The 25,604-nt window shown below is 35.5% G+C and overlaps 2 protein-coding genes across 2 annotated transcripts; both read left to right on the forward strand.

The window, feature by feature from the left end:
• The first annotated feature begins 13,846 nt into the window (after positions 1-13,846).
• LOC133831719 (uncharacterized) lies at positions 13,847-18,711 on the forward strand. The gene is made up of 10 exons (XM_062262119.1): positions 13,847-14,241; positions 14,336-14,479; positions 14,789-15,004; positions 15,131-15,313; positions 15,459-15,680; positions 15,970-16,086; positions 16,176-16,319; positions 16,671-16,772; positions 17,376-17,444; positions 18,161-18,711. The coding sequence occupies exons 1-10, from the start codon at positions 14,041-14,043 to the stop codon at positions 18,386-18,388; spliced, it is 1,626 nt and encodes a 541-aa protein (XP_062118103.1). The 5' UTR covers positions 13,847-14,040; the 3' UTR covers positions 18,389-18,711.
• Positions 18,712-20,381: 1,670 nt separating this feature from the next.
• LOC133831721 (NF-X1-type zinc finger protein NFXL1) lies at positions 20,382-24,861 on the forward strand. The gene is made up of 2 exons (XM_062262120.1): positions 20,382-20,556; positions 20,853-24,861. Exon 2 carries the CDS (start codon positions 20,939-20,941, stop codon positions 24,542-24,544), a length of 3,606 nt encoding a protein of 1,201 aa, XP_062118104.1. The 5' UTR covers positions 20,382-20,556; positions 20,853-20,938; the 3' UTR covers positions 24,545-24,861.
• Positions 24,862-25,604: the final 743 nt, after the last annotated feature.

A 25,604-nucleotide genomic window follows, 5' to 3' on the forward strand; every position in this document is an offset into this window, starting at 1 on the left:
AAATGTGGGAAAACTCAAATAAAACTTTCATAAAATGTTAGGTTTTATTTGGGCCCAATTGAACATGTAAAGTTTAAATTCCTCTCTTGTGGGTGATTCCACTTGTGAAGACCCATTTGCTTTGCATTACTAGATTGGGCCTAATCAATTGAATAACAATTAATAAAACAAATGTTCAAATTCCTGTCTTTTTGGGCTTTGCGTGGAAGTTAGGGAGCCTTAGTAGTGGGTCCGACATACTGAACTCAGCTCTCCTCCATGCAAGCTCGAATTGTTAAGGCCCATTTACCTAAGTTGGGCTTAATTGTATTAGGTTATTCTTTTTAGTTGGACCTAATAATTGATTAGAAACATATTAATTCTAAATTTTGATTAATTTTCAATGGTAATTTTAGAATTAATGGAAAAATTATAAACTATGGCTTGTTGATTATTTTAATAATTTGGCGAACCTTAGTTGGTTTATTGATTATTTTGATAATTTGGAAAATCTAAGTTGATATTTTTTCAAAAAGAATAAAATACTAAAATATTTAATAATGAGTTTTAAAAATTTTCAATTCGATCTCCACTGTTGATTTAACAAGGTTAGAGTTCAATGGGGCCTCATGGTGCTTTGATTTCGTCTCCCTACGGAAGGTGTTCACTGGACTTCTTAACATGGTTAAATTTCTTAGGATAGATGGTTATAGATGGACCTTCTATAGACTCATCCCTACGGTGACTATAGGAATTAAGTCTATAATAATCGAAACCGTGGGTCAAACTCATAAAGTAAGAAATATTTGTGACTCTCGCCTACCGGGACACATGAGTTTCCGTTACTTTGATCGGATGGAATAGGTAGTTAATAAAAGTCTATGACGTTTTATTAATTGAGTTGTTTCTCTATTTAACTACGTGAATATTTGTGACTCTCGCCTACCGGGACACATGGGTTCATGGCTAGCTAAAGTACCTAAGAAATAGAAGATAAATGTTTTAGTATTTTGCTTATCTCAAAACATATTGTATGTTATGCTATTTCTAAAATATTTAATGAATAAATGTTTGTCAAGCAATGCGTTGATTTCTACTTAGTTGATAATAGAAGCTCTAGGCTTCCCACCTCATACTCTCTCTGATCTCTAAAATGTTACTCTATGGTGAGAACCTCACGAAATGTTTGTCCAACATCAACATGTTGTTGATTTTAGACAACATCGAGTTCGTGATAATCAAAGATATTCCTATTTTTCCCATGCAACGGTCACCGAATCCTTCAAAGAGGATTGTTGATGGTAGTTCGAGCAAATGAAAGAATACTAATTGTAATATCCAACATTTTCATAATACATTTATTTATTATAAATCAAAGTTTTAATACATAAAATGTACAACTTTACAAATTAAGAAATAGTAATGGGAAAAATAGTGTTTAAAATATGATTTTATGTTTTTAATGAGATTAAAGAAAGAGAAACTTGAGTAGTCAAGTATTGGACCCAAATGTCATATAATTTTAATTGGGGATTTTTATAAAATTAAGAAAGTTTGGCTAAAGGGCTTATTTGAAAAGAATTTTAGTATTTTGGGTCCAAGTGTAATTTTTAAAAATAAATAAATAAATAAATAAATAAAATAAAATAAAATAAAAGGCTTCAGCCTTTCATTTTACCCGAGCCCCTCTCTCTCTCTCCTCAGAAACTCTCTCTCTCTCTCCTCAGAAACTCTCTCTCTCTCTCTCCTCTGCGTATTACTGTTGCCGACGACGCAGGAGTACTTTCTGGCCACCATTTTTAGCCACGCGCCGGACCGTTGGATTCAGAGGCCTCCGAACTATCGACCCACGCGGGAATCTAGAGCTCACTCGCCGATTAAACGCCTCAACCACTCGATTTAAGTTCGGCCACCCCGCGACTTCAAAGTTGCGATTCGGCCACCTCGGGCATCCGTTTGCCGATCCGTCACCACCATCGTGCTCCTCGTGTTGTGGGCTTCAAAACCCAATAACTTGTTCCTACATCTACCATAGTTGGGTGGTGGGCCCACCACGAGCCACCGCGATCCACCGTAGACCGACGGTCGAAACTTAGTGTTCGAGGTTCCGAAGTACGTTTTGAGTCTCAGAAAATCATCGTTTGACTTATTGTGGAACCCGATCATTTTGGTATAATTTCTTTAACCTATATATTGTGATTTAATTGTGATTGATTAGAGTAATTGTTATTATGTGTATTTATGGTATATAATTATATATTATTGATATATGGAATATTTTCTGTAATTTACTGGCTGTCTGGGATTATATATATTTTTGATACAGGTTTTGATTTTGGAATTGTCCACTTTATAGCCGTTGTGCTGTCTAATTTTCTAGAAAATATTAGATATTAAATCAAGTATAAAAATACATATTTAATTGATTTTATATTAATATGGAAATTATTATGATTAAGTAATTTTAATTATTATTGTTATTATTTTGTTAAGTAAATCAAGAATACAGATTCATATATATATATATATATATGAAAAGTATGATTTATAGTAAACCTATTATCTAACCATTATTATTGTATATTAATATTTGAATATTAAAATAATATCAAATATTAGTTTCCTACAGTTATTGATATTTGTAAGACCAGTGAAGTTTGGAGAAAGTATATTTATTATATCACTGGCATTGATATTATGACTAATTAATAATAATATAAATATTTATATTTATATTATTATCATTATATTGATTATTACAACTTTATGTTAAAAATATGATTTCTTTTATAAAATGACTATTTGAATATATACATCCATATACGTATTGCTATTGAAGTATTTTGTTATTAATATCGAAATAAGTTTAATTATAGACGATAATTATTATTTTTGTTGGGATTATTATTATTATTATCATAAGGGTACATTATCTTATGAGCACGGTTTAAAGCATGGTTTTATATGAAGAGTTATTTGCATTACGTTGATAATAATTTATTATTATCATTTATATAGTTTCTGGTATTATTAATATACACTATCAATGGTGTATATTTATGATTTTGATAGAATTTAATAAATGATGTGCCTTGAATAGGATTTGTATGGATTTGATTGATTGACTCTTGGTGAGGAATTTTAAAATAAGCTAAGGACCTAAGGTAAGTAAATCTCACCTTTTGTGCTTAAGTGTAAGATGCATGACTACATTGATTGTGTACATCTGATGAGTTAAGCATGGTATGATGATGATGCATATGATAAGTATGTGAAGAATGGTTATATGAACACCATAAGGGTGTTGTGTGATATGTAATTGATGAATTCTGTGATATGTGAAAGATGTCTTACTTGGTTAAGAATGATATGAATTATGTGCAAGTATGTGTTCTTATGTTGATGGATATGTGGATTACTCTATGTTCATGATTTGTTATATGTTATGATATATGAAGCGTTTAAGTTTTTAGGCTGGAAACCTTAGACCTGAGCCATAGCTCTACGTTAAGGTATAACAACGCCACCAACCCAAAGCTTCATGTATTATGACTAAAGATGTTTTGAGTTATATGAGATGTGATACAATGCCTTGATTGAATACCATCAACATCAGTCATGAACACGAACATTGGCATTTCAGCATCAGCATGTATGCATGGCATGTACAGTTATGTGATACATTATTATGTGATATAAGACCATGCATATGAATATGAGAAAAGTTATGAAATGTCTTGAAAAGTCTTATGTAAAGTTAAACATTTTAATGACACAAGGCTTAAGCAAAGTGATAATAAGATGTTTAAAAAGGGTGCCACTGTTTTGATGAAGCAATCAAGTAAGTTCAGTAAAGAAGACGGAAGTCTATAAGACTTATAGTGGCTGCCCACTAGTGTGGGCTAGGTCAGAGTTGACTATTCAGATATGTTTGCCATGTTTCCGTCTTTCTCCTCCATATGTGTAATAAGTATGGCAGCTATGGCAACGATGAAATGAGTGTTATGATGAGCCTAGCTGAGATGATGGCTAGCCGGAGGAGAACCCATGGGATTCTATATGATATGTGTAACAAGCCCTGCAGGCATTGGCTGAATCAAACAGTGTGCACAAGTGATATTGGGCCCATAAAAACGTGAAACTAAAAGAAAGAGCATAAAAGTAAAGTTTGAAAGTGCACGAGCAATAAATGAAATGCATAAGTATATAAGTCAGCATATTAGTATATGTGCACTACAAGCTCACGACATTCATGTGTATGTGTATGCATGAGATTTGCTTACTGAGCGTTAGCTCATTATGTTATTTTCCAACATTTTTCCAGGTGTGGCTTTAGCTGTTGAGCAACTTGTGGAGCACGGACTCAGTAGCAATGCAATAATGGTTTAGAGTTTTCATATGGCTGCCTTAAATTTAAAGTATTCATACGTGTAATAATTTCTTCTAATAAGTTTATATAAAAGTTTTAAATTTTTCTGTATTTCTTCGTATCATTTTATTTAATTCTTTTGGTCAAGTGCCTTACATACTCGTAAACCCTAGAATTACGAGTATGTGGCAGACGTACCCTACCTTAGGGACGTTACACTAATAATACTAAACAAGCTCAAGGAGAAGCTGCTTTGAGCTTCTTCTTCGAAGAGCAAGAGAGGAAGAAATTCATACAAAAAGAACAAGAAGTCAACTGGCAAGGCACCAAATGCTGCAAAGCATCTTGGAGCAAGGCCTGATTATAAGTACACAAAAAGGGTAGTGTTTCCAATTGCAAGGAGACTGGGAATTGGAACAAGATTGCCCGGAACTCAAGGCATATGGAACCCAAAATAATTAAATTTGTCTTGGATGCATGTGATTTTAGAGGATGATACTTCAAATTTGGATCGCTGAATCACAATCTACTAACACATGCGTGTACCTTTTTACACTTTTAGCATTGGGAAAGCCATGAAGGATAAAAAGCCACGGCTTGGCATCCATCAAGGGCTGTTCGTATCAAACAAGACAAAAGGATAAGCTTGAATGAATTTTGGAAATAAATATATTGTTTTAAGACAATGTTTATTTTATTCCGATTTTCAATGGAAATTTTAATTTAAGTTTTTCTTATTACATCAACAACAATTTGTACTTACTTTCACAAGTAATAAAATCCTATTTCTTTAAATGGATGTGAATTGTGGGGTGGATGTATGAAAAGCAGGCTATACCTATTGCAACTAGACGAACCCTATGTTATAAATAATGAGTTGTTTAAGACAGCTAATTCTAGGACCGTTAAACGATAGAAGATCAATAACGTTAGAAATGATGTACCTTTGGCATTTTCGCTTTGGTCATATTTGTTATGATAGGATTCAAAGACTAACAAAGGCTGAGCCTTTGAGGGAACTCACCTAGGGTGACCTGCCTGTTTGTGAATCTAGTCTCGAGGGCAGAATGACAAAGCGTCCATTCTCTGTGATAGGAGAAAGGGCCAAAGAACCACTAGGGCTAGTGTGTTCAAATGTCTGGGAACATATGAATGTTCAAGCGAGGAGTGGTTATGAGTATTTCGTCACCTTCATCGACGATTGCTCTAGAGACTCATGTAAGTACCTAAAGCATAGGAATTCTGCGAATTTGTTAAGAAGTTCAAAGAATTCATTGCTATGGCTTTAAAACCAAATTAGGTAAAACGTTAAAGATCTTGCGATCTGATAGGGGTGGAGGATATTTGGATAATCAGTTTCAAGATCATTTAATTGAACTTGAAGATTTGTCTAAAACAACTGCCCCAAGGACTCCGCAACAGAATAGTGTTGCTAAGCGGAGTGAATCGCACGTTTATGAAAATGTGTGTTCTATGATAAGCTATTAAACTCTACCAACTTCTTACCCAGATTTTTTCTGGAGACATACTACCTAAACCGCATGTGATATTTTTTTTTAAATGTTGTGCCGTCTCAAAAGCTGTCTCCAAGACATCACTAGAATTATGAAATGGTCGTGAACCTGGTTTACGTCATTATGGAATTTGGTGGTGTCATGTAATTGACATGAGGAAAATGGTAGAAAGCTAGAACAATGAGCTGAGGGTTTGCTTGTTTGATGGCTATTCTAAAGGCACTCAGGGTGGTCTGTTTCATAGTCCAGTAGACAAGAACGTGTTTGGCTCTACAAATGTGTAGAGTCCAAGAACTTTACTTACCTAATTGTTTAGTAGTATTATAGTATGTTTAGTGTTATCATTGTTACTTTGGATTTTTGGTTCAGACCGGGAGTTATTTGGACACTCATAGTAGTACTTATAGATTTTCTAAGTTTAACCTATAGTTTAAGAATATTAAGTATAACCTAAGGTTTGATTAATGTGTCTGATATTAAGGATTATATTATTATATTATAAGGTTTAGACATCAACCAATAGGATTTTAAGCACATGTTTTGAATGGTAATTAAGGATTAAGTATTTTTGAGGATTAAATTAAATAAGGGTATAAGTTTGAATGTATAGGGTCAGTCAGCAGCTTTGAGCACGTTGAGGGCTTAGTCAAGGCTGTTTACCCCATTCAAACTCAGCTAAAAATGTGTAAATTCGTGTTTAAATATTCAGCGTATGCCGATATATCGCAGCTATAGGGGGCGATATGTCGCAGCACGTAGATACGGAAAACACGAATCGATGCACGGTCGCCTCGGGAACAAAGGTCCAGGCGATATATCGCCTATAGGGGGCGATATATCGCCTCCACCAGCATGAATTCAAATACATTTGAATTCTTTTCCCTTCAGCCATTCAAACTCCTTCAACAGTCCAGCATCTTCTGAACGAGTCTTCAGCCTCTGCTGAACGATTATTCAAATGATTTACACTTAAAAAGCCATTATTTTTATTCAAGTAAAATCAAGATATTTTCATTCCCAAACTCTATAAATAGGACCTAGTACCCAGCCATTATTCACCATTTGCTCTAAGTTCAGAGGCTGCTAGTGTTAAGTGAGTGTGAGAGTGTAAACACTTGGTTTGGGGAAAAACTATAAGCTTAAACATCATAAGCTTATCAAACACTTTGGGAAGTGAGTGCTATAGTATTTCGGTGGATGTTAGATTGGTCTTGCAATCTTTGAGGTAAACCCAAGACTCTAGTTCTTTTCTGTATTTTTATGTTATTTCCTTTCTCAAAACCTTCTACTCAGTCCCCTAACCTTATTCTTATTTTGGTTAGGGAATCCAAGCTTTTAAGCATATAAGTCGGTAAGTATGTTTTCTATGGTTTAGTCTTTCCATCTCTTTCATTTCATCTCCTTTCTTTAGACTTACTCTTTCTTATGGTTTTAGGAGTGTTCCAACAATCCCAACTCAGTCCATAATCTCGGTAACTTTGGTAAGGAAATAGGCTAGAATCAACATGTTATGTGATTATGTTATGTTATTAAAAGTGTTATGATATATGTGTATGTTTGTAGGCTTGGGCATATGACCCATATGACTAACAAGACCCCAAATGGGTTATGGGCATATGACCTACTTAGCTAGTAGGACCCCATTAACCCCATGGGCATATGCTTGTTTAGCCTATGGGACCCCAAGTAATAATGGCCATTATAATAAGTGTATGTTATGTGTATTATGTTAAGTCTTTATGTTTTCTTATGAAATTATGTATGTGACTTTGTGTTAGATTTTCCTTACTGGGCATTAGGCTCACTCCTTTCTGTTTATGTGCAGGAAAATAAGTTTAGAGGCGGAAAGATTCGTGACGCTTGGAGATTGTGTATCGATGATGAATGGAGTCAAGGGGCCGAGCGTTATTCGATTCGAGGATATAGTCTCCTTTTATGTTTTTATGGTTTTTATGTGTATTTTCCGCATTATTATGTAATGTCTTTTATTTTAAATCTTGTTTTGTTTTAAAAACAATGGGATCCCATAATCCTTCTTAGTATTCTGTTTCTTTGTAAATAACTCTTATTTTTCAAGTTACTCAATAAATTATGGTATTTTTGTAAAAATGTAAGTTTTATGTATAGTTTTGATAATGGTCCAATTAGTCTAGATTAGTGGGTCATTACAAAATGCTACTTTTCTGGATAACGACTACATAATGAATTTCTAGTCTCATAGCAAAATAGTATTAGATGGAAAAACGATAAACTATTGTTCCATCCTTGCCGACGCAAGTCGATGAAAACAAGGTACATTTAGAAACCACTAATCCAAGTCAGAAAGTTGCGATGCCTCATCATAGTGGGAGGATTTCTCGGAACCCGATACCTATGATATGGATAGTGAAACCCACAAGTTGGTTGGGGACACAAGTAACAATGATTCGTTGGCCTTTAAATAGGCAATGGGTAAGTCTGAAAGGGATTTTTGACTCAAAGCCAAGTACCAGGTAATAAAGTCTAAGTACTCTTAATTTTTCTGAGATCTTGTAGATGTGCCATTGGACTTTAGGCCCATGGGGTGCAAGAGGATCTATAAGAAGAAGAGAGGAGCTGATAGAAAGGTCGAGACATTAAAGGCTCGACTCGTGGCAGAGAGAGAAATTTGACTTAGAGAAAACTTTTTCTCCAGTAGCCATCTTAAAATTCATTAAGTATACTCTTATCCATAGCCACAACTCTTGATTAAGAGATAAGGCAAATGGACATCAAAGAAGCATTTTTCATGGCTATCTTGATGAGACAATTAACATGCATCAATCAGAAGGATTTAACGTAGTTGGACAAGTAATTCGGCAAGCTAAGTAAGTCAATCTATGGACTTAAACAAGCTTCGCGCTCCTGGAACTTAAGGTTAAATGGAAACATTAAGACCTGAGTTTTTGAACAAAATGTAGTTGACCCTTGTGTTTGACAACTTAGGGAAAAAGACATTGTGGTGTTTTGAATCCTTTATGTAGATGATATCTTATTCATTGGAAACAATGTCAAGAAATTATCAAACATAAAGAACTGGCTAGAACGAAATTCCATATTTCGTTGTAGCAAGTCGTGTTCTTGGTATCCAGAACATCAGGGAAATAAATAACTGAACTTTAGCTCTAACTCAAGCGACCTACTTTAGTGAGGTGCTTGGTCATTACTCTGTAACAAATTCCGAGAAAGGATGTTTAGTGTCTTGACATGGAATTTATTTTTTTAAGCAGCAGTCTCCATAGACTCTTCAAGAGAAAGAAAAGATGTAATGAATTCCTTATGCATTTGAAATTAGAAATCTAATGCATGCTATATTGTGTGTTGTGATTGAATATCTTCTATGCAGTGGGAGTGGTGAGCAAGTGTCAGTAAAACCTTGGAAATAAACAATAGATGGAAGTCGGTATCTTTGATGGACTAGAAACTATATGTTAGTCTTTTCAGGTGGATCTTTGTACCTGTTAGGCTACACATATTCAGATTTTAGACTGATGTTGATGACAAGAAGTCTACTTCTGAAAAATGTGTTTACTCTTGGGGGTGGAGCTATGATTTGGAGAAGCATTAAGCTATCTGCCATTTTAGAATCCACTTTGGAGGCTGAGTACATAGCTGGGTCTATGGCGGCTAAGGAAATAGTCTGGCTAAGAAAGTTCTATACGGATCTTGGTGTTATTCCAGAAATAGATAAACCACTAATTTTGTCTAGTGATAGTAATGAGGCAATAGAGAATTCGAAAGAACCTCGAAGCTACAAAAGAGCAAAGCATATAGAGAGAAAGTACCACATTATCGAGGATGTGTGGCAAAGGTGTTAAGTGAAGGTGATGAAGATAGCATTGTAAGGCAATCTTTCATATCCCTTTACAAAGATATAAGCAGAAAACATAATTGTGAAGCATGTAGAATGCATGGTTTTGAGAAACATGTCCCATTTGTTTTAAAAGGGCAAGTGAGAGTTTGTTGGGTTTTATGCCCTTATAAAACCATGTCGGACATGTAGCACAGTTTCATATTATCAATAAAAGTAGTAGAAATCATTTAGTTTGACAACTGTGTTGCTTGCTTGTTTTATTACATGATTATTGAAATAATACAAACATTTATAAAATCCTGAACATATGGATAGTTACAATTATAGTGACTAGGTCACAGTGGATTATAGTTGTAATTATATGTTCAAAAGAACGAGTCCTAAGATTAGATTAGTGCATTGGATTTTCACTGATTAGGCAATCTACGATATGATCTACTTACACATTCAGGGTGTGATGTCTTGTCCAAGGCATCGACCAAGTAGATAAGATCGGATGTATTTAGTTACATCGGACTAGGACCGATATTGATTATTGATTGATAAATAAGTATCGTTGTTATCAAATCTAATCAATGTCACAACGTTGACCATATATTAAGTCGATCTTAATTCTGAGTGATAATATTCTACTAATTATATTATTTAAATCTTTTGACTTGTTCGTTACCAGCTTACCCTACGGTCTAGCCCATACTTACATCTTGGAGATTTATTAGTGTAATTGAGTGGGAGTATTATTCATAGATACGAAATCTATAACTTCTGTATAAGAAGTGAAAAGATGATTTCCTTAATTGCTTTGTTCAAAAGGTTAAATGATTGAGATCTCATTTATGTGATTAAGTTCACGGAAATATCATTTATAAGGAACTTAGTGGGAGTTAAGGATAAAATACTAATGAGGGTAAAACGGTAATTCGCACCCAGCTCGTTAGTAAGTCATCGATAGAGGATTGGCTGATTGTAATGGTTATAACAATGAATAACGTATTTATGGTTTTGAAAATACGTTCTATGAATTCAAGAGTTCAATTCCGAGTCTATAGTGGAGTCACGAGGAATTAATAAGGTAGTGAAATTATTCGTAAATAAATTCACGGTAACTTGTTGGAGCTTGATTTCATGGATCCATGGTCCCTGCATCACCTTTGTGTAAATCATCTAGAATGTCTCAATTAATTGATTTAATTATCAATTAGGATTTTTAAAAGTTGACTATGTCAATTTTGGAAAATTTACTGAGATATAAGATTTGGAGAATAAAAGAGAATCTTTGGGTAAATTTATTAATATTGATAAATTGGTGTCAATATAAATAAATAAAAATTAAATCAAGTTTCAAATTATAATTAGTTAATTTGAATAAGGATTTAGTTAATTAATTAAAATAAATAAATAAATAAAATGTTTTGAATTTAGGCCCAATTGTGATTTAAATTCAAAATAAAAGTATTAGGCCCAAGTCCATTTGTGGGAGCCCAAGGATTATATCTTTTTGTTTATTATTTTAATTAATTCAAAATTTAAATTTAAATAAAGCCCATTAAGTTGCCTATATAAGGAATATGATATCTAGGGTTTTCATAAGCAAGTCAGTATCAGTTGATTCATTGGGTAAGTGAAAACCTAGACACTCTAATCCTTTCTTAGCCACTTTCTCTTCTTCTTTTCTAGATCTCTATCTCATGTGTTGAGAACCAGCCCACACTAGTTCTAGATTGATCAAAGGCTTGGTGAGGAAGACTGTGTTGCTGATCTAGTTCAATCTCTTGATAATACTCTGCTACAGAAAGGAATAAAGAGTTAGAGAGATTGAAGGAAGGAGTTGTTCCAGTTCCGCTGCATATTCGTAAGTTTCTACATCATTGTGTTTATGTTAATTTACGAATCTAATGTTCATATGTATGTCGTGTTATTCTATGTTTCTATTATGTGTTTGGAAAAATAATAGGAAGCATGCATCTAGATTTAAATTTTAAGATCCTACATATTATTAGCTCTTAATTGGTGTTATACAATTTGTTTTCCATTTCCTATATGGAATCTGATGCTAAGTGTCACGGGCCGACTATTTGGGGTATTCCAACTAGACGGAACGTGCGGCACTTGCAGACTCTTCAAGCTAGCAAGTCAGCCTACAACACACACCTACAGGCAAACAAACTTAGTGGTTAGCCACATACACATCTCGGACATGCAACGAGCAATAACGAAGTATGAGCAAGCACAAAACAAGTCATTCCTAAGGACGTCCACACAACACAAAGCACACAACAAGGCAAGTGGCACGCAGTGGCCCAACGAAGATAACAAACAAGTAACACATAGGCAACAAGGAAGCACACAGGGGCAAGTATGGATAAATATCGTTTTATTAATATATAGCCTTGATAGGGCAAGGGAGTACACAGCTTTGGCCCCTATCTGCTAATGGCCATGGTGCTTCCCTAAGTCACCAGGTCACCTCCCCCTAAGGAGCCTTCTAGGGAAATAAGGTATTCCCAGGAACATATATGATTTTTGTCTGGGAGACGTATGCATAATTACAAAACTGTCACTACCCTATCCCATGAGGTTGCTTGGTCCAAGACTTGACTAATGATCAAGTACCAAGACATGCTCACTTACAAAATGGCCCCATGTGGGTGTGCCAAAGGGGCAGCACGCCACACTAAGCATGTTGTAGATAAAATTATTAACTCTGATTTTGATCTATCTACTTTGAATGACTTAGTTCAAATCTTTAACTCTTGATCTATCTACTTTGAGTGACTTATTAGTTAAAGTTATTAACTCTTTATCTACCTAAGTTTGTATTAGGTTTAGACAATGAACTAATGTTATGAGTGGATTTCTATTTTTAAATTTCAACAAGTGTTACAAATAAATAATCCGTTTTTATTTTTGACAAAAAAAAATTAGGGTTGTCATTTCGTGTTCACGAGTTATGTTCGTACCGTGTCGAGGCTCATACATGTATAAGAAAATGTTAAACTCAAACCTAACCTGTATATAATCAGGTTAACACGATATGACCCATGTTAGGTGTTTATAAAAGGATCAAGTTTAATTTGAGTCAACTTATGAACCCATTAACTTGTTTATAACACGTTCACTTTAATTTTGGTAAACTTGAAGTGTGGTGTACAAGATTATGTTTAATAAACATGTTGAAAATGTCATTTTAACTCATGCAATACCTATTTAGTCAAATATATTACAAAATTAACCTAAGTAATATTCAAAATACAAGTAAGTATACCAAAATATGACATTACACAACTATCAAACTGCCTACATCGCACTAAAATATGTTGTTTGTAATTTTTTGCGGTGCAATTACGAATTGTATTTTTTCCAAATCATGTGGTGTGGGGCAATTTGCAATTTGCAATTTGAAATTTTATAAATATGATTCAAATCGCACCGCACCGCACCGCATATGTATATATATATCATTTTTTTAATATAAATTTTAGTTTTATCACATTCAATCTTAATGTTTTGTTGAAAACTTTGTCACTTTGTTGTATTATTATTACTTTGTTAAAAATATATTAGTTTATTGTTATTTTTATTATTTTGTTTAACATTTTATTATGAACTTTATTATAATGTTTAATTATTAACTTATTTGGCGAGAGGTGTAAAACACCCACATCGCATTGCATTTTTATTGTGCGGGGTTTGTGTAGTTTTAGGTTTATGCAACACGAGTGTAATTTAAAAAATTGCTCAAACTGTATGTGTTGTGATAAAAACCGCACCGCCTACACTACGAAAACCTATTATTAATATATATAATATTTATATATGTCATAATTTGTACTTAATCGTGTTAAATTAGTCAATTTTGAATTTAGCCAGTTATCTTGATTTTGACCTAAAATTAAATCCTATTTTGATGAGTAACTATTGATACTAAACTCAAAACTGCCAACTTATTATCATTTTCGAGTCGTATTATAGTACGATCAACTATAGTAGTGTCCCTAAAAATACCCAAAAACACAAAATCATTGCTTCAATTCATAAATTTTAAAAAAAATATTTTAGTTAATAAAAAAAGATGCTTACCCTAGTTTTTAAATTTATTTTTATAAAAGAATTGAAAAGAAAAAGAAAAGAAATAAATAAATGGTGTTCACAAAACCTCTGCACTACAGAGCCGCAAAATAGTCTGAAAGAGAGCCATAAACCAGTAGAGTAGACCAAAAGCAACGGCAGAGAAGAGAGTTGCGTAGTCTTTCAAAAGCAGCGCATTCTCACAAGCCCTACTCGGAAATCGCAGACGCACACTCACACTCACAACGTTAGTCTTTCGAACTTGTGCGATTCCATCAATGGAGTTGGGAAGCTCTTCTCTTGCTTTAAACACCACTCACTTCTCTTGTTTTGGCTCTACCCCAACCAAATTTCTGAGGCCTAATGAGTCCTCAATCCTCTTTCTTCTCCCCCTTTCTTCTAAACCTTCTTTATCTTTAGCTCGGAACCCTTTTCGTTTCAAAGCCACTCTTAAAGAATTTGACATCGCCACCCAAAAGGTTGTTTTTTTACCATCTATAGTTGTATTGTTCGAAGTTATTTGAGTTTGTATTTGATATTTGTTTGTGGGTTTTTGTTATTTTGATGATTTAGACTGTAAAGAACATGTCCAGAGACTTGGAGTATTCGACTTTGACAGCTTTATCGCCTTTGGACGGTCGGTATTGGGGTAAAGTCAAGGACTTGGCTCCTTATATGAGTGAGTTTGCCCTTATTTACTACAGGGTTCTAGTCGAGGTTGGTTCTCTTCTCTTCTCTTTTTAATTTCATGGCGTTTTATTCAAGAAAAGTTAGGAAAGAAACCATTGTTGCTAGACTATATAAGTTTTTATTGAGAAGCATTATGGTTACTGGTTGGTTAGTGTGCTTAAGTTAGCTTTTGTTGAATTTTAGCTTAGTTTTGTACTTTCTGATGCTTCTAGTGCAGATGTTTATTTAGTTCTGGTTAATTGTTCTGTTGATTAGTGAATTTGGTATTTGATCATCTGTCCTATGTGGGTTTGTATTGGAATATTAATTTAAATTGTGGTAGCACTCTTGTCTCAGGTCCAATGGTTGATAAAACTTTCAGAAATTCCAGGAGTGGAAGAGGTGCCTAGCTTTAGTAATGATGCTAGGTCTTTTTTGCAAGGAATTATTGATGGATTTACTGTAGATGATGCTTTGGAGATTAAAAAGATTGAGAGAGTGACAAACCATGATGTCAAGGCAGTGGAATATTTTTTGAAGCAGAAATGCCAGCCACATCCTGAGATTGCCAAGGTTTGGACTCTTCAGTAGATTCTACTACTAACAATGAACTAGGTTTAATATACACATTGTTATGTTTATATAGATATGATTTTGAATGTTTTGAGAATTGTCTAACTATTGGTTTTTGTCTTGAAGGTGCTTGAATTTTTTCATTTTTCATGCACATCCGAAGATATCAACAATCTTGCTCATGCGTTGATGTTGAAGGAAGCTTTGGACAATACCATATTACCTGTTGTCGATGATTTAATAGAGGCAATAGGTCAAATGGCCAAGGACAATGCCCATATTTCCATGCTTTCTCGCACCCATGGGCAGGTAAAAGCCATTTCTTTGAAGTATTAAACTGATTATTCACTCAAGTATTAGACAGATTTTTTAATGTCGATAAGTTTTTGTTACTTATGCTGTTATACCTTATTGTATGGTTAATATCAGCACCTTTTAATTTTCCAAACTGTAGCCAGCTTCACCAACAACTTTGGGGAAGGAAATGGCCATATTTGCTGTTAGGTTAAGTAGAGAAAGAAGAGATATTTCTCAGGTCGAGATAATGGGAAAGTTCGCTGGTGCTGTTGGTAATTACAATGCCCATCTTGTTGCATATCCTGCTATCAATTGGGCCCAGATTGCTGAGGAGTTTGTAACATCTCTTGGATTGAGTTTCAATGCGTATGTCAGTCAGGTTCGTTTCTTTCACTTTTTGAAGCTAATTCTACATTCATTAACAGTTTGTAGTGTTCACAGATTGTGGGTATTAGTAAGACATGTCGAATAACTTGATTTTTATGCTCATTAATTCTAATCAGTTGTGTATATGCACTTTTAACACCATACTATCTACAAAGATGTATCAGTACGAGACATAAATGATGATAGGATTTTTTTGTACAAGAATTAAAGGTTGTGTTGGTGTTAATCATGCATGTTTAGAATTCTCTGATGTATATTTATTTAATTTTCTGCTTTTGCAGATTGAGACACATGACTATATGGCAAAATTGTTTCATGCAATTTACCGATTGAACAATATATTGATTGATTTCGATAGAGATATATGGGGCTATATATCATGGGGTTACTTTAAGCAGGTAAGTGTTCTGATGTACACTTGCATCAACTAACAAGTAGTTTTTTCTCTGTCAAGAAAATTTACTTTTTATGTTCAAATCTTGAGCAGACAACTAAGGCTGGAGAGATTGGGTCTTCAACTATGCCTCACAAAGTGAACCCAATTGATTTCGAAAATAGTGAAGGCAATCTTGGTGTAGCTAATGGAACTCTGTCTCACTTGAGTACAAAGTTACCCATTTCTCGATTTCAGGTAAAAGCGGCTACAATTTCTTTTTTAACTCATTCTTTATTACCTCTAGTGTTCATAAAACAAGGTTTATCGTCTTGCCCCTTTGATGGTTTTAGTCAAGACTTGAGAGTAACATTGGGGTTCCTCCTATTATTCTGTGCTACCGAAGTTTTTGCGAATAGCATGTTGTAAATACTGATGGTGGATGTATGATTTTACTTTCATTAAATTTTGTTAAGCTGAACAAGGTCAAAGGGAAGAGCAGTTTCTAAATTATTTGGAACTGTTATTTTGGGTCTTATACTGGTTGTAGGTAGACTTGATTTAGTTTTGGCTGTACTAAATTCTCTGCTATATTGTGGTACTTTGCAGCGTGATTTAACCGATTCAACTGTTCTAAGAAATATGGGTGTCGGATTGGGACACTCTCTTCTTGCCTATAAAAGCACACTACAAGGAATTTCAAAACTTCAGGTATGTAAAGAACTTTTACAATGTTAAGTCTTATTAGTGTTGATTTAATCATATCACCAAAATGATTTAGGTTTTGCTTGACTGTAATAATTTTTTCCACGATGGTTGATTTCGTGTAAATAAGTGGTGAACTCATCTTTTATGTATTATTTTTCTCATTTTAATCTAGTACTGACAAAAAGATACTCCCCATATTCTAATACATTGTCACTGAAGTTACCAAATCTAGGGACTTGGATTTCGCATACTGTATTATAATCAAGAAACCGTGAATGTGCCATTTTAATCACCAAAATGATTTAGGTTTTGCTTGACTGTAATAATTTTGTCCACGATGGTTGATTTCGTGTAAATAAGTGGTGAACTCATCTTTTATATATTATTTTTCTCATTTTAATTTAGTACTGACAAAAAGATACTCCCCATATTCTAATACATTGTCACTGAAGTTACCAAATCTAGGGAAGACTTGGATTTTGCATACTGTATTATAATCAAGAAACCGTGAATGTGCCATTCGTATGCTTTTTTAAACAGAAGAAAAACCGATAAAGTTGCGTCTACATGGGGAATACTTTTCTGATAGTTTGTCTTGCAATTTAGGTGAATGGTGCTCGCTTGAGTGAGGACTTAGACAATTGTTGGGAGGTTCTTGCAGAACCCATCCAAACTGTAAGTACATTTTTCTTCTATTTGCAATAGTTTTGTTTCTTCATCTTCAGTGGTCTAACTTCCTTCTGTTAAATTGAATTCCAAAGGTTATCATTAATGATTAACCCCATCAAGGGTTACTGTAGGAACCATACTAGTTTTGATGTTAGGTGGCTTTTTGAGAATTGACTAATTAGTGAAAATTGACCATTTTATAATGCCACTTTGTAAAAATGACTTTCTTTTGATAGTTTTTTGCAAAATGGTATCTTTCTGGAATCTAGATAGGTTGTCGAGAATTTCTGACAGAATGTCAAGGTGTTTGGAAGACTATTTTGCCAAATATTATCAAAACAAGGCTATTGTGGAAAGTAACATAAAAAAAGTTGATGCCTTTTTTCTTATTGGAATGAAATATGTGAAGATTTACTCTTGAGAATTGACTAATTAGTGAAAATTGACCATTTTATAATGTCACTTTGTAAAATGACTTTCTTTTGATAGTTTTTTGCAAAATGGTCTTTTTCTGGAATCTAGATAGGGCATCGAGAAAGAATTTTTGATGGTGTCTAGAATTCTTTAGAGGGTGTCGAGAATTTCTGACAGAATGTCGAGGTGTTTGGTTGACAACAAGGCTATTGTGGAAAGTAGCTATAAAAAAAGTTGATGCCTTTTTTGTTATTGGAATGAAATATGTGAAGATTTACTCTTGAAATGCAAATTTTTATTTTTTGCAGGTAATGCGAAGATACGGTGTTCCTGAGCCGTACGAGAAGCTTAAGGAACTTACTAGAGGACGAGCAGTTAACAAGGAGAGTATAAGAGAGTTCATTGCAGGTTTGGAGTTACCTAATGAAGCAAAGACAGAGCTATTGAAGTTAACCCCACACAGCTATGTTGGGGCAGCTGTTGAATTGGCAATAACCACTGAGAAAGCTGTGAAATTGGTCAATGGCAAGTGTTAGGAAAGGAACACAATAGTCTAAGTTTCATTTTTATTTGTAGTTTTATTGATTTTTTTTAGGGTTTGTTTTGGATGAAATTGAAAGCTAATGAGAGAATCAAGTTGTCACATATTTTCTTATGTTGTACAAGGTACAGACAAGGCTCCACAAGTTGTTGGTGGATTAGGCTTTATGCCCCTTTTTGTCTTGATTTATCTCCATAGTTGAAGATGAAAGAAAGAAAAGGAAAAAGAAATAAAAACCAGTGCTAGAACTATTTTATTTAATTTGATTTTAATCAGTTTCTTTTAGAACTGATTACAGACTACTGTTTTTGGAGATTAGATGCAGTTGCTATTCATGATCTGACATGTACAGAATGAAAACTTCATTCTCGATTCTACGAGAATTGTTATGATATTTCAGAAAATTTTGCAAGTACTAAAATTTTTCATTTGTATGATTATTTATACACATAATTTAGTAATTTTATAGAAAATTTTGTTTTTCTAATTGCTCGTGTACAAAATAGTTTTTTTTTTTACGCCGAACAAATAGGGCAATGCTTAACTTTTTCGGGTGTAGCTATAGACGCTCTAATCTTCCTCAAGAATGCTCGTCAAGACTCTATCTCGCTTCCACTAAAACTTTAGTGGACTAGTGGAATGGAGCTTGAGCTGGCATGTACAAACTTTCACATTTAAGATCTCAAGAAAACTGGTTGAGGTTCGAACGCGACCTCATGGTACTGGTGCCTTAGGATAGCAAACATTATTGCTAGGCCACTTATTCGGTGGATATGTACAGAAAGTAGATGATTTGGCCATCCAAATATTACATACAATGATGCGATACTGTTTATTAAAATAGTAAGTACTAGTTTAGATAAGTGCAATAGGTTGAAACTGAGATCTACTATTTAAAAAAGCGATAGGTTGAAACTGTCTGTAACTATGGTTGTACAATTGTTGATTTGATCACTTTATAACATATTTTAAGTAACCCAAATAAATATAGGATTACAAACATGCGACTGCAACCCAACCAAATAAGAAAAAAAATAAAAGTTTAACCTGTCCAATGATTTTAGTAGTTTGGTTGGATTAACCCGTTTAAATCGATCTTCAATATTTTTTTTATTTTTAGTTTTCAAATAATCAAATTCAATCAACATAAAGTATAACAAACAATATTCAAACTTAAAAATATTATATTCTAAATTTATTGTTAAAAATATAGAGTTTTATTCATTTTAATATTATTTTTTAATGTAATATTATATAATATATATATAAAAAACTCTTATTTGAGTTATTCCAACCCGCCTAATTATAAGATTGGGTGGTTTGAATTTTTATTGGGTTATTTAGATTGCATTTTTTAATGATTTATTTGGTTTGATTTAAGTAGGTTATTCAATTCGGGCCATTTGCAAATTTTTTAGAACAGTGTAACGTTTGAATGCATCTATCATTACTTTCTACGGACAAAATATACTTATTTTTAATGAACATACATTTTTGTAAGAGATTTTTTCATAAATATGGCTTTTTAGCCATTAATATGCAAAAATATGGTAATTAAACTTTTCTTGGTTTGTATGGACAAATTTAATTAAAAAAAAATAAGATTATGGGAAAAAAATATGGCATAATAATGATTTTTTTACAAAAATATGGGAAAAAAATCCCATTGAAGGGAATACAAGTTTTAAAAAGCCATAAAATAATACTGGTAAAAAAAAAACCATATTTTTCAAAACTTTATTAAAAAATCCATATAAAATGTAATTTAACACTGCACAATTTCAGCATGGTCAAAAATGGGCCCAGGTCATGGTCCAGCCCAGGCCCAATCCAATAAAGAAGGAAAAGCCCAATAGACTCCAATTGGAGGAAGACTGTGTTTGCATTTTCAGAGAGTGATGAGCACGGAAGGAACACGTGGCACGATTGTATTCCAAAATTTCCTTTGGGCGCAAGGACTGGACACTATAAATACTCACCATTCCATTTACTTGTGTCGCCACTCGGTTTGTTTCTCCCCGGAGCGAAAGAGAAACTTTATTAGTAAAAAAAAATAAAATAAGAAGAAGAAGAAGAACAGTTAAAACAGAAAAAAATTCGCATTTGAGGCGAAAAATTTGTGATTGGAGGGCGAGAATATCTTTTGTTCGCATTTCAAATCAGGTAATACTTGATTTTATTTAGGGCCTGTTGTTCTTTTTCTTCGATTCGTAGGGATTTGATTTGATTTTTGTATAATCTATGACTCGATCGATTTAATTTAATGTTTGGCATCTGAGAAAATTTGGCAATGTTTATTGCAACGTTTAATCTCACTACGGAAGCAGAAGTAGTTTGTTTTGTAGATAAAAATAGAACTGTATTTTGGATAATCGATTTTTTCTTTTCTTGAATTGGTTACGGACCGACCTTTGAATCGAATCCTTAATGATTTTTATTTTGCTTTTGTGATTTTTCAGTGTTTTTGTTTACACCAATTTTGTACGAGTCGGTTTTGTTCAATCTGGTGTCTGTGGATACTTGTTTGGGTTTGGGTTCGGAGAATATGAGTTCTAATGTCCGAAGTGAGCGGAGAGATAGGCCTAGGTCCACAGCTCAGCCTTCCCGGCGAGAGTGGGTTCCTAGAGGACCCTCTACGGTGACTGTGGTGAACCAGCCTTCAAGTTCGCATTCGAACTCAACAGAAAATACAAACGGCGGTGATTCAACCCTCAGCTCCGCGGCTTCGCATGGTCGGCACAAGGCAAATAGTAGTCCCCATTTGAACTCGGCAGACAATGGAAATGGCAGTGTTCCTATTCATAGTTCTTCAGCATCGCATAGTCATAGTCGATACAGAGGGAATAATAGCTCACATTCGAACTCATCAGAAAATAGAAATGGTGGTGATCTGACACATAACTATGCAGCGTCGCATGGTCGGTACAAGGGGATTATTAATTTGCCTTCGAACTCAACAGAAAATGGAAATGGTGGTGAGCCAACCCATAGCTCTGCAGTGTTGCATAGTCAGCACAGGGGGAATAATAATTTTCATTCTAACTCATCTGCAGATGGGATTGGTGTTGATTCTACCAATAGCTTCGCAGCGTCGCATAGTCGGTACAAGGGGAATTATAGTTCAAGGGGTCAAGTAAGTCGACCAGTCAATAATAGGAGGGAGCAGCAGGAAAGAGGTAGCGAGACTAAGGACTCTACTTTACCACAGCTTGTGCAAGAGATTCAAGAGAAGCTTATGAAGGGGGCAGTTGAATGTATGATTTGCTACGACATGGTTAGGAGATCTGCACCTGTTTGGTCTTGTGGCAGCTGTTACTCTATCTTTCACTTGAATTGTATCAAGAAATGGGCGAGAGCGCCCACCTCTGTTGATTTATCTGTGGACAATCAGGGATTTAATTGGCGGTGTCCTGGATGTCAGTCTGTGGAGCTCACATCCTCGAAAGAGATTCGCTATGTTTGTTTTTGTGGTAAGAGGCCAGACCCACCTTCAGACTTATATTTGACACCCCATTCGTGTGGGGAACCTTGTGGAAAGCCACTTGAGAGAGATGTTGGTCGTGGAGGAAGTAAGGAGGATCATTGCCCTCATGTTTGTGTGTTGCAGTGCCACCCTGGTCCATGCCCTCCCTGTAAAGCATTTGCCCCTCCTCGTATATGCTCATGTGGCAAGAAAATAATTACCACAAGATGCTCTGATCGTAAGTCTGGTCTTACTTGTGGTCAGCGCTGTGAAAAGCTTCTTAGTTGTGGCCGACACAAGTGTGAGCAGATTTGTCATGTTGGTCCTTGTGATCAATGTCAAGTACAGGTTAATGCTGCCTGTTTCTGCAAGCAAACAGTGGAGGCTGTTCTTTGTGCAGACATGACTGTGAAGGGAGTGGTGAAAGCAGAAGATGGGGTCTTTTCATGTAATTCTCTTTGTGGAAAGAAGCTAAACTGTGGTAACCATTTCTGTGGTGAAATTTGTCATCCAGGTCCTTGTGGAGAGTGTGAGCTACTGCCAAGCAAGACCAAGACATGCCATTGTGGGAAAACAGTTTTGAAGGAGGAACGGAGCAGTTGCTTAGACCCCATTCCGACCTGTTCAAAAATATGCCAGAAGGTCCTTCCGTGTGAGAAGCATTCCTGTGAAGAGGTGTGCCATGCTGGTGATTGTCCACCTTGTTTGGTTAAAGTCTCACAAAAATGTCGTTGCACCTCAACTTCTCGAACTGTGGAATGTTATAAAACAACGTCAGATGAAAAATTTACTTGTGACAGAGCCTGTGGGCGGAAGAAAAGCTGTGGAAGACACCGTTGCAATGAGCGATGCTGTCCTCTTTCTAATTCGAGCAGCACTTACTCAGAAGAATGGGATCCGCACGTTTGTTCAATGTCCTGTGGAAAGAAGCTAAGATGTGGCCAACATGCTTGTGAATCTCTCTGTCACAGTGGTCATTGTCCTCCGTGCCTGGAAACCATATTTACCGATTTAATATGCGCTTGTGGAAGAACTTCAATACCTCCTCCATTACCTTGTGGAACACCTCCCCCTTCCTGTCAACTCCCATGTTCAGTACCTCAGCCTTGTGGTCATTCAGCTTCTCACAGCTGCCACTTTGGAGATTGCCCTCCTTGCTCGGTTCCTGTAGCGAAGGAGTGTATCGGCGGGCACGTGGTTTTGAGGAACATTCCTTGTGGGTCTAGGGACATTAGATGTAACAAGCTCTGTGGTAAGACCAGGCAATGCGGCATGCATGCCTGTGGAAGAACTTGTCACTTACCTCCTTGTGATGCTCAGACGGGGTCCGAACCAGGTTTAAGATCTTCTTGTGGGCAGACGTGTGGTGCTCCAAGGAGAGATTGCAGGCATACATGCACTGCACCTTGTCACCCCTCCTATCTTTGTCCCGATACACGGTGTGATTTTCCCGTGACAATTACTTGCTTATGTGGCCGTATATCAGCTAGTGTTCCTTGTGATGCTGGGGGTAACAGTGGTAATTACAATGCTGATACTGTTTATGAAGCTTCGGTCATGCAGAAGTTACCGGCTCAATTGCAACCCGTAGAAGCTACTGGTATCAAGATACCACTTGGACAGAGGAAGCTTATGTGTGAGGATGAATGTGCTAAGTTGGAGCGCAAACGGGTTCTCGCAGATGCTTTCGATATAGCGACTCCCAACTTGGAAGCTCTTCATTTCGGCGAGAGTTCTTCTGTTTCTGAGTTATTGGGAGATCTCTACAGGCGTGATCCCAAGTGGGTGATATCCGTAGAGGAAAGATGCAAATTTTTAGTTCTTGGGAAGAGCAGAGGAAGTACAAGTGGTCTCAAGGTTCATGTATTCTGTCCAATGCTGAAGGAGAAGAGAGACGCAGTTAGGGTGATCGCCGAAAGGTGGAAGCTTGCAGTAAACGCCGCTGGCTGGGAGCCAAAGCGTTTTATCGTGGTCCACGTAACACCTAAATCGAAAGTACCCCCTCGGATTCTTGGTGTCAAGGGTACCACCACCGTGAGTGCACCTCAGCCTCCTGCATTTGATCCTTTGGTAGACATGGACCCGAGACTCGTCGTTTCTTTCCAAGATTTGCCTCGAGATGCTGATATCAGTGCGTTGGTTTTGAGATTTGGTGGAGAATGCGAGCTTGTCTGGCTGAACGACAAGAATGCATTGGCGGTTTTCCACGACCCTGCCCGCGCAGCAACTGCTATGAGGAGATTAGACCATGGATCAGTATACACTGGAGCTGTTCTGTTTCACGCGACAGCAGGTGCTTCCGGTTCAACTTCTGGAGCAAATGCTTGGGGCGGGGCAGGGACGGGGACGGCCAAGAGTAACCCGTGGAAGAAGGCGACTGTTCAGGAAGATACATGGGGCGGCGATGAGTGGTCATCCAGTGGCTCTGCCGACGTGCAGCCATCTGCGTGGAAGAAAGAAACTCCACTCGCCGCCTCGCTAAACCGATGGAGTGTGCTAGATAATGAAAATTCTTCGAGTTCATCATCTAAATCTTCTGCTGGAATCAAGGATTCGAGTTTCGAAATCACTCCAACTCCGATAGCGGCGGGGTTGGTTGTTGGAAATGTTTCCGAAACAGAAACTTCTGAAGTGGCTGAAGACTGGGAGAAGGCTTATGATACTAGCATAGAAGAAGAAAAAAATTAAACTCAAATTTGATGTTTTGAATATATATATATATATATAAATTTATATATATTTTTGGTTCTGAGGACAACTCTTTTTCTTTTTTTTTTTATAATATTTTTGTTAATTACATCTTCCTCTTGCTTGGTTGATGTTTTAAAAAAGAAAAAGAAATTAAAGTGTATTGTTAGTTTGCCTTTGAATTTTGCTTTATGGCAAAAAGCTTTTATGTTCTGCTATTATGAAGAACATTCTTTTGTATATGTGATTTTGGACAGGTTGGAACTTATTATAGAAGACCAACTGAGTTTTTATTTATTTATTTTATTTTTTTCTTTTGTTGGAATATTTATTAAATTTGTTTATTGATAACACAACCAGACAAACATGTTATGATTTGATGAAGCTTCTTGGCATGCACGTGGCAAATTTAATTAAAAATTGTTTTTATTTAATATTGTAAATAAAATAAAATAAACATGTTAAGAAGAACCTGTGTAAATAAAGCCATTGTCACTTTAAAGCAGAAAAATAAAGAGGCCAGAATACAAATGAAAAAGGAATTATACTTGTAAATTATTTTAGTAATTCTTAAATGTAACTTGTATTTTGTCTCATTATTTATTTAAATTATGTGTTTTGATAAATTTTTTTTTGGACTCTATATTTTGTAAAATTGTTCAAATAGATCCTTAAACTCAATTTTGATGAAGAAAAAGTTGAATATAATAACATAGTTGTTAGGCAAAATGATTTTATTTTTGTTTTAAATTGTTAGTTTGGTGAATTATTTGTAATTTTAGTTCAGAAAAATTTGACTAAATGTTAGCGAGGCCCAGACCATAAGTCCAATTGAGTTAGACCCACGGCTGACCCAAGAGAGCATAAGGAAGTGGTTGGACCACTCGGCCCAAGAAGCTAAAAACGTAGTGGCACGGGAAGAAAGCAGTTGCAGCAAGGAAGAAGAGGAGAGAAGCAGTTCCGCAGGGGAGAAGTCTACCGCGCGTAACAGCAGAGTGCGCGTGAGGCCTAGGTGGCTTCGGGATTTCGTTGGGCATTTGGGACGCTGAAGGAGAGTGAA

Source organism: Humulus lupulus, chromosome 4 (genome assembly GCF_963169125.1).
Source record: "Humulus lupulus chromosome 4, drHumLupu1.1, whole genome shotgun sequence".
NCBI classification, from domain to species: Eukaryota; Viridiplantae; Streptophyta; class Magnoliopsida; order Rosales; family Cannabaceae; genus Humulus; species Humulus lupulus.